We start from the raw sequence: 10,136 nt of genomic DNA on the forward strand, positions 1-10,136 counted from the left end.
CTAAAGAGGCGTAACTAGGGTGTACGTGGATGGCAACTCGGTAAATATACGGTAGCATCTGAGGAAACTTACAACAGCACTGATCTTCTTTTGTTCTTTCGGTAAAGTCACGTAGAATGAGAATAAAATAATAAATTGATAAAATAAAATAACAATAATATTCTCACGACGTTTCGGCCACAACACAAGCGGCCTTCATCAGGTGAAGGGACGCTTGTGTTGTGGCCGAAACGTCGTGAGAATATTATTGTTATTTTATTTTATCAATTTATTATTTTATTCTCATTCTACGTGACTTTACCGAAAGAACAAAAGAAGATGAATCCTTGCAGTCACGAAAGCTTTAAATCGAAATTTAACAGCACTGATGATAGAAAAAGACTCAACCAACTCGTCATTAACACCACTGGCCTTAAAAAGGAAAAAAATATATAAAATGGGCGACATTTTCGGACAATGCCCCTTCCTCATAGCACATTTATAGCACATTTATGTGCTATGAGGAAGGTGCATTTTCCTTTGAAGGCGGATTTATTGATCAATATGTTGGGTTTTGTTGTTGTTAATTGTGCTTGTGCACAACTGCCAACACAGCAGCATCAGCATCATAAAATTAGTTTTTCCCATCGATAGCCTTTTGGCTGGCCATTTTAGAAGTCCTCCAAGTGCCCATCAGATAGAACACATGGAACAGCGGGCAGAATTAAGAGCGACGGCTTATGTTGTGCTGATAAAGACGGCAACACCTGGCCGAGCTGGCAACCGCTGAGACCCCCCCGGTGGGTTGAACCTGGGCAGCTGCCCATGAATAAAGTGGACGCTCAAGTGCAGTGAGTGTTTTTTTTTTTGGGTTTCAGCCTGGTCGCGAGCGGCTTTACGAAACAAATAAAAAAAAACCTCGTTGAATGTGATTTAATTTAGATAAATTTCCACTTTGAGAATACTGTGGTAGAATTTCAATAACATTGAAGGGCCGGCGGGGAGTGAACTAAAATAATAAAGAAGATGAATGGCACTACTGCAATGAACTAAACTAAACTATGGAGCCCGAGTATTCCGCAGATCTTTGTGCGAAAACGATTGTGGGGCTCTTCGTGCAGTGGAAGCCATGTCACCCCAGCATTCCTGCTAAATTTAGCCCAGTTGGTTATTCCGTGCCTCTATCTACTGAGCTGTGCAACGAGATGGCGAGTGCGGTGCTGCTACAGGGAGAGAGAGCACGTGCGCGAGCCCGCCAATTGCGGCCATGCGCGCACAATCGGCGAGCTGCTGCTCCTAAACGCTTGGCCCTGCCCGGGCACGACCGCCGACGCTAACGAAGTGCACGCGCTCAGATCGGACGCGGCGCGAAAGCCACGGCGATGGGTGGAATGACTCGAAGTAAGCAATCGCTCGCCGCTCCTCCACTCTGCCGCCGCCGCCGCCGCCACAGGGCCGTGTTTATCCGGTCACATTCCTCCGGCAGACGGCCACAAGCGCAAATGGAGACAGCCTTCTTCATTTTGTGCAACCGGTTGCTTTTGTCCGAATCTCCGAAATGCGATTTGACCTCAGTGTATTTTGGAAATGTTAATGCGCTGACTCTTGTAAAAGAGTGCCATGGTGACGAGGTGTTAACTACCACACTTGGCATACGAGAGGTCGTGGGTTCGATCCCGATCTTGACAGCCTGTGTGTTTGCGTTTAGCATCTTCTCCCCGTGGTCGCGTGGAATTTTGTCCGGGTCCTCCGGTTTTTCCCTCTCCATTTAGAACCTTGCGTCTCGAGTATTTGGCTGCTATACATTTCCACATGATAAGCCACTTCGTTGAGCTATCATTTGTGGCCAGGTCGCTTCTCAAAAAGAGCTACATACTGTAGCTCAGTGTGCCTTGCCTGGTAAAATAAAATAAAAAATAGTTGAAATAGTTAATAGTATGGTTCGTCATGCGCGTACATTTTAATGGAAAAACATCCGTAAGCGCTGTGCCACTATGGGGGAAAGTGGTGGCGTGGCGATTGGCACGCTGTGCTATTAATCGGGTCACCCGAGTTCGATTCCTGCCCGTCGCAAACATCAGTTGCGAATTTTTGCCAATATACACTGACCAACCTGGTGAAGTATGGTCTAACAACCCCCATGACCGGCAATGCACAGGAGAGGTCTTTATCCAAGAGTGGCTTGATGAAGGGCTGTAAATTATATATAACTATGTAACACGATTTTTGTTCCTGGGTAGTAAGTGTTATTTTCTAATTGCTTATGTCTGAAAATGAAAGAAAATGGCTATTATTATTCCCCACAAACTTTGCTTTAGTGACCAGGGCTTCACGTGCAGGAATGACACAAATGCACACCACGTGTTTTCATTGAAAATAGGTAAATTTCAAAATATCACACTCCTGGTCAGAAGCAAAGTTTGTGGGGAATAATAGCCATTTTATTTCATTTTGAGGCATAAGCTATTAGAAAATAACACTTACTACCCAGGAACCAAAAAAATGTTTTTGTTACACAGTTAATTATTTTATTATGAGCCGCGTACCATGTCAAAGTTTATAGACGCTTGTAATTGCTTACTTTCATTGGCAACAATGAAATATCAACGGCACTCACAGCAACATAGCCGGTTATCCCATTGCTGTATTAGCATATCATAAGACGCTCCGGAATAATATAATGCACGCCAAACGTATGTAACCTGATCACAAAGAGACAAACATACCGACCAGATTACTTTTGCCCTTTAAAATACCTGGTAGAAAAGTGTGTGTCTTGCAACCTGACGAATATGATATCAGTAGGGCCGGCCAAAAGTGGGGTGGGGGGCCCTTGACGCTTTCAGACTGAAAACCCAACATATTAAATCTGACACCGTGACGTAAAAGCGTGAGGCCCCCCCCCCAAAGCGTGGGACCCGGGGCTGTTGCCCAGATTTGCCGTTACCCAAGGGACGGCTTTGGGTAACAGTGGAAGAGTCACCAGGAGACTTGGCTTAGATCTCCCAATTTGCATGGGCAGACGACAGCAGTCTGGGCACAGATTCTGAAGTATTGCTGGCTCTAGCCTGGGAAAGATAAGATTTAGTTGTTTTTTTACTTTTTACAAAAATGATGGCAAATTCCTTTCTCCTGAGACTGAACATTTCACTGTATTTTTCGTGAGAGCGATGGGGAAGGTGCTCATGAAGATGTTCACGTTTACCGATTTTCGTATCAGCTTGTCTCAAGTCTGCGTGCAGCATCAAACAGTCGGTGTGACACATATATATGTATATATATACACTGTGTATGGTGGTGTCGCATATATCACTGGCATTTTTTGACAAGTGCATCGTGATTTCTTTAACATGTTTTTTTTTTCTTTCACCGAGCGTTTAAACCGATTGAGCACTCTTACAAATGAATTACGGTGAATTGCTGTGTTACTTTTCTTCGCGTGTCTCTGCAGGAATTGTACAGCTGCATTTACGGAATTGAAATTTCCAATCGAAAGAAATACATGCAGTCGCCGAAGAAGCGTGTGATGGACACAAATTCGAGCATCGTGAGGTTACTGAAAACCGCGCGTAGCATGGCCAACCTGACTCACATCAACGGGAGCAATTCCACTCCTCACCGCAGCAGCAGCAACAACGAACGGGCACCCCAACCGACCCACGGCATGAACGGGCCCTACCACAGAACGTCGATAAACAACTCGGTCCTGTACAACCACAACCCGTCTTCGCACCGCTCCAGCCTGCGGGAGACGAGCTTTCACGAGAGCGACGCCGCGTCGCAGTACCGCTCCAACGCGAGGCTGTCATCGCGCGGTTCCTTTTCCCTGAAGGAGCAGGAGCAGATCCACCCCTCGGTCCGGGCAAACTCGGTCAACACGACGATCCACGAGTTCGGCGAGGCGGAGCGCAACATGGCGAGGTCTCGCCACGCCTCCGAGAGGCCCCGGGACCTGGCCCCGGGCCTGCGGGGCATGCGGAGGAGCGCGTCCCATGCCTACATCGCGTCGCAGAAAATGTACAAAAACGGATCGGAGCTCGGCAGGGGCTACGTGTCGGACCTAGAAGACATACGGGAGCACAGCCCCATCCTGAGGCACGACGCCTACAGGGAGAAGAACGTCCCCTACAGAAAGTTTGATCGGAACCTGCGCGACGGCGGTCGACTCCCGGGACGCTTCTCGCTCAAGGAGAAAGAACTCTACGGGATGCCGCCCCCGCGTATAATGACCAAATATGCATCCATGGACTGGAAAGACCCAAAGATATTCACCCGCGATGCCCCCAACGTCCTGGAACCGGCGGCGGCGGCGAAGAAGAGGTCACTGTTCAAGCGAAGCGACAGCTTCGTCGAGCAAGAGGCCACCATGCGTTCTACCTCCTCCATCGGATCGTACTTCCCGCAGCACGAGGAGTGCAGCGGCTGCAGGATGAAATGCCACGAGGTCGCGCCGATGAGCGTGCACAAGGGGGAGCCGGCTCACCCGTCCCGGAGCTGCCCGGGCCACTCCAAGTGGTACGGCAACACGCACGGCGGCGCGCGTCACCAGTGCGTCGGCTGCAAGTGCCCCGGCATCGCCGACAAGAAGGCCGCGGCGGACCACGGGGAGCGCTACATCGCGGAGCGGCAGAAGCGGCCGCGCGGCGACGACGAGTGCTCCTTCAGCTCGTTCTCGTCGCACAACGTGCACAGCGCGCCGCCGAAGGAGTCCCACCACAAGCACGGTTACGCGCCCGAGTACGACAAGCCGGCGGAGATGTACTCCTCCTCCGCGGCCGCCGCGGCCAAGGGCGACTTTGCGGAGGGGAAGTTCGGAGACACCGACGGTGCCGAGTCGGTGCGGACGATGCACTGCTACCGGCCGGGCAACTCCGGCGACGCGGAGGCGGGGCTGCAGCACGGCCGCCACCAGCCGCCCGAGTGCCAGCCGCACAAGGCCTTTGCGGATTCGTACCCCGAATCCCTGAGCTCGTCCTACACCGACCGGGGTTACTTGAACACGACTAACTTCGGTCGACGGGCGGCCGCCGCTGATCAAGCACACAACAGACACTTCCCTCCCATCAATAAATCAGAGGGCATGGGCTGGGTTCAAAAACACAACTCAGCGGAAGAAATTCAACTTTGTAATCAAGACACAGTTGCCAAAATGCCTTATTTTCTAAGCAAGACTGATGGGTGGACAGTACCACGACCCATCAATAGTACTTGCATTAGAAGGGTCTACAGCAAGCTGCCAAGTGTGGAATCAGAAGTCTGAAACTTGGTGTACATATATATAATTTATACAGTGCTGTAATCTGCTGTACAAGAATACCTGTGAATATTTAACATTAATATTGTACATAAATGAAATGTTCAATTTTGCACTTAAATGCTTCCGTCTTGGCACTCTTCTTTATACAATCTGCATGGTTTATTGGTGACTTTTCACTTGAAAAATTAACTGTTCTAGTTTAAAACATTATTATAATTATTTCCTAAAGTAGATTGTCATCGACATATGTACACAATGTGTGGAGTTTGTATAAAATAAAAAGGGTAGATTAAAAAAAAAGTTCCAAAAAGAGTAATTTGCATGGAAAATACCACATTTTTCTGTGGAAAGCAATAGGAAGCATGAAGTCTGCGACCTCTGAGAGGCGGTACAGAAAACTGCTCTCGTGCGACGTGGCAAATTTACAATAAGCCATATAAACCATCGTAACGTTTATTTTCTCATTATTCAAATTATCTTCAAGCGACGTGAGCAAATTTCGGGCTAAAATTTATACACATTTTAAAAAGGCTAAAAAAAATCCTCGCCGCGCATTTCTTTCAAAGTTGACGGCGCTTGGCACAAATCCGTCATTTGGCACCGCGTTCCCACGCGACAATGGGTAGAGTCCTGACGTCTAACGGAGAACGGTTCCTCGTACAGTATGTACTGCCTTAAAACGTTAACATTCACCTACCCAAGTACATATTATTATTTAAATTATGAAACATATCAAATGAGAGCGACTAATTTGATATTTATTTTGGTAAGGCGTTGTCACGTGTTCAAAAAAAAGTATCCGCAGATGAATGTGCAAATTTCCTTGCTCACTGCATCACAGGTTGACCAATTCCAGGGTTCGATGTAAAGTATTGTTTAAAGCCATATAAACCTTTCAGTGCACCTCCAATGATTTCCCTCCACATTTTGTGCTTGTATATATAAATCTCTCTCTCTCCATACAAACCCTATACTACAACCTTTTTGTAAGATAAATACCCGTGTCGTTATATATACACACACCATTTTTAATGTGACAGGGTAAATACAATACAATTCTGTTTAATTGTACCGTAGCAAATCGTTTTACATTCAAATAGGTAAAGAGGGCTAAATATTTAGTAGGAGATATGCTTTTTCCATTTTTCCATACACGGTGTTAGATTAGTAGCCATTGTGTTATTTATTTCTTTGCAGTTAACACACATACTATGTGCATGCATTTTTACCTTCTACATTTTTGTAGCAAAATAATATAAATTATCGCATTTACCTTTACAATCGTTTGCAGTTCGTAGAGCTACATATGCTTTGTTTTGTATGGCTGCAGCCGAATGGCCCCACACTCTTGAGGCCCCTTCGTCACTCTAGTCCCGCGGTGTGGGATTTTGACGTCATTTCATGGAGGTTTATGGTGCAAGGGATGCATTTCCACACACGTCACATCCGAAGCCACCAGGTGTAAAATACTGCGTGTTATACATTCCTTGCTTAGCGTTCGCCAGTGATCTTTTTTAAACGGAAGACGTGTATAATATATAACTATATCAACAAGTTAGAAGTTTACACTAATTAACACATTTCTCATTCATCATTTTACTTCCTTTCACTGCCGGTTTGAAGATTTCCATCCATCGTGTCTACACATGGCAATATTATAACCGAAGCTATAAAACCTACAAATCTAGCAAATCCTTTCCGATAATAAAATGGGTTCGTGGTCGTGTGGTTTTAGCCAATATCACAAGTTAGTATATGGAAGATGGAGTCAATATTTAGGTGTGACACGGTTTTTATAATAAGAGTAATGTTGTTTTATTATTAATCAACATCTGCAATGTGCTCAAGATCCCTTGTTGTTTAACCTACATGTATTAAAATTTGACCACATTTACTTGAAACTGCTTATTTTGACCGAATAAATTTCATGAATTTAAAATCAATGATGAGCCTCTGCTTGATTTTTCCAACGCGTGCTGCTGCAGAACTAAAGAGTGCTTGGGAGAGCGGAGGGTTCGTTAGCATGCCGTGCCACTGCACCGAAAACCCGGGTTTGACTCCCAGCCGTGATCTATAGGCAGGGGTCAGCATTTCAAAATAACAAGAAGAGCTATTTTTTTCCTGTGGAATTCGGACAAATATAACTCAATATTTCAAAAGCCGCAATGCACATGAATAACGTCAGAGCCTCATGCGGCTCCAGAGCTGCATGTTGCCAACCCCTGGGCTGTAGTGTCTCCATAACATCAGTGGCCCCTGGGCTATAGTGTCTCCATAACATCAGTGCCGAGTGATATATGAACCAATTCTGGACCCCGAACCCTTCGCAAACCCTCACCGATGGTTATGGTGAAGTATGTAATTGAGATGATTTTAATACAGCAGTGAAATGCCCGAAGGCTGTAAATTATGAGCACCAGTATTACTCGTAAAGTAACTATTTCTGTAGCTGACTGCTTTTGACAGACATCATTTGGATTACTGTATTAATTTTAACTTTCTAATCTGCTTTATTCTGAACCCTTTCATCCAATCTCCTGTGAAATGCATCACTACTTGACAATTCTTCATTATTTATTCAGTGGCTGTGTTAAATAATATTGTGCTAATAACCACGACTTTCTTTGCCTAATTAATGATTCTCAAGAAAATGAAGCCAAGCATTTCTGCGATTACAACAACAAAACCTAGAAGTGCCTAAAATTGCGCAACGTGCTGGACTTGACATGTTACGCTCGTTTAATAGGACAAATGCATCAGCAGACGCAACTCAAAAGTCATTGTTTTAGTGTAAGCTGCAATGCAGTGGCGGTCGGTGGTAACGAGGTTTTTTTTTAATAAAATTCATTTTTTGGTGATGACATTGGAATGGGTGTGGGGTGAGAGAGACATAAATAGAAAGATGTAGATACACGCACATCAAAAGCATCGTTTTCACCGTTGATAAAAGTGCGTTCTGTGCGCGTACAGCTTCCTGGCGGCTCGATCCCACTCATCACTACACATTGATGAGATGAGAAACTAGGGTCATTAAACCATGGATCCGACGAGACCCAGATCCTTGGTGGCAATTCCTACAATCGCTTATACCCGACAGGGGATGGGGTAGTGCCTAGAAGCTCACCAAATCAACCGTCGCCTCTCTCTCATTTTAGCTCAATCATTTGGGCAAACACACCCCTGAAGGTTGGCATTTAAAGGATTAATCTGACACCAATGGATGGAGGCGGGAGTGCAAACGGTCGAGGGGCTTACTTGACCCCGATTTGCGGCCACATTCAAAATGTAAAGGCCAAGTATGACATCGCCAGCCATGGGGTTGTTGTTTTTAAAGATATATATTTTACATGAAGGCATGCGATCTTTTCTCTCTCCCCCCAAAATCCAGTTGTCAAGAGCCCACGCGCTTTAAAAATAAAAAAAATCTTAATTCTTCAATAAATCACGAGTCATTCATAAGCCCTTACTTGAAAGCAACGGTAATCCGAGAGCGCAGAAGTTCTCCTCTTCCATTATCGCCTCCTGACGGAGCGCTGCCGGCAGATGACAAGGGGTAGAGAGGAGCCTCGAAGGGATATCTTCTGGGTCCCCTTGTTCGCAATTTTTGTTCTTCAAATTTCAAATGCGGACGTGCGGAGCTTGGCAAGAAGCAAGCGTGGCAATGGACGCCCGTCGTGCGAGATGCTCCACCCTCACTGAAGCCGAGGATGTCCCCAAATTTCCCCGTCGGAAATGATTCGGTGCCGCTGCGACTGGCAATAACATAAAGTCAACACATTGGTCAATACCACCGTGGCCTTAAAAATGAAAGTATTATAGTTTTTTTTTTACTTACAGTATTATTATTTCCTTTTACGGCGGTGTTATTGGCGAATGCGTTGATCGATTTCGTTATCTTTGTAATATCGCTCTCCTTTGCCTCAGAAACATGTCTCCTAAACCTCGTAAGGGGTTGATTAATTGACTAAATCTCACGACGCGCCTTGCTCCGAACAGTCCACGTCATTCGTGAAATCAGTCCGGTATTGTGGTTCAATTGTGGCAAGCACTTTGTGTGTGGATAAAAAAAAAGGAATCCCGTGTCAATGATGGCGGCTATTTGACCATACTGTACCACCGGCCGTCTAAATATATATTTGTTTTTTATATATATAAAACTTGAAGGAGCACCAAACACTGGGTCTTGGCAATTGGTGGCCGCTCATAATGATGCCTCTTATTCCCACAAAGCCTCGCGTGTCAGGGCTGTGGTGTCACCTGTATTGTGTGACAGGTAAACGTGTCAGGGCTGTGGTGTCACCTGTATTGTGTGACAGGTAAACGTGTCAAGGCTGTGGTGTCACCTGTATTGTGTGACAGGTAAACGTGTCATGGCTGTGGTGTCACCTGTATTGTGTGACAGGTAAACGTGTCATGGCTGTGGTGTCACCTGTATTGTGTGACAGGTAAACGTGTCATGGCTGTGGTGTCACCTGTATTGTGTGACAGGTAAACGTGTCATGGCTGTGGTGTCACCTGTATTGTGTGACAGGTAAACGTGTCAGGGCTGTGGTGTCACCTGTATTGTGTGACAAGTAAACGTGTCAGAGCTGTGGTGTCACCTGTATTGTGTGACAGGTAAACGTGTCAGAGCTGTGGTGTCACCTGTATTGTGGGACAGGTAAACGTGTCATGGCTGTGGTGTCACCTGTATTGTGTGGCAGGTAAACGTGTCAGGGCTGTGGTGTCACCTGTATTGTGTGACAGGTAAACGTGTCATGGCTGTGGTGTCACTTGTATTGTGTGACAAGTAAACGTGTCAGGGCTGTGGTGTCACCTGTATTGTGTGACAGGTAAACGTGTCATGGCTGTGGTGTCACCTGTATTGTGTGACAGGTAAACGTGTCAGGGCTCTGTAGTG

At 45.9% G+C, this 10,136-nt stretch overlaps 1 protein-coding gene across 3 annotated transcripts in view; it reads left to right on the forward strand.

Moving 5' to 3' along the window:
* LOC116951640 (glutamate receptor ionotropic, NMDA 2C-like) overlaps nucleotides 1-7,179 on the forward strand; it is a 72,376-nt gene extending 65,197 nt beyond the window's left edge. For all 3 annotated transcript variants that reach the window (XM_076072487.1, XM_032970442.2, XM_032970433.2), the window contains one exon: nucleotides 3,431-7,179. In XM_076072487.1, coding sequence (XP_075928602.1) covers nucleotides 3,431-5,239 — 1,809 coding nt within the window. In that variant the 3' untranslated portion in view covers nucleotides 5,240-7,179. The remainder of the gene's footprint in view (nucleotides 1-3,430) is intronic.
* Nucleotides 7,180-10,136: the final 2,957 nt, after the last annotated feature.

The sequence above is a fragment of the Petromyzon marinus genome, chromosome 3 (assembly GCF_048934315.1).
Source record: "Petromyzon marinus isolate PM22_M1 ecotype Great Lakes invasive population chromosome 3, UKy_Petmar_22M1.pri1.0, whole genome shotgun sequence".
NCBI classification, from domain to species: domain Eukaryota; kingdom Metazoa; phylum Chordata; class Hyperoartia; order Petromyzontiformes; family Petromyzontidae; genus Petromyzon; species Petromyzon marinus.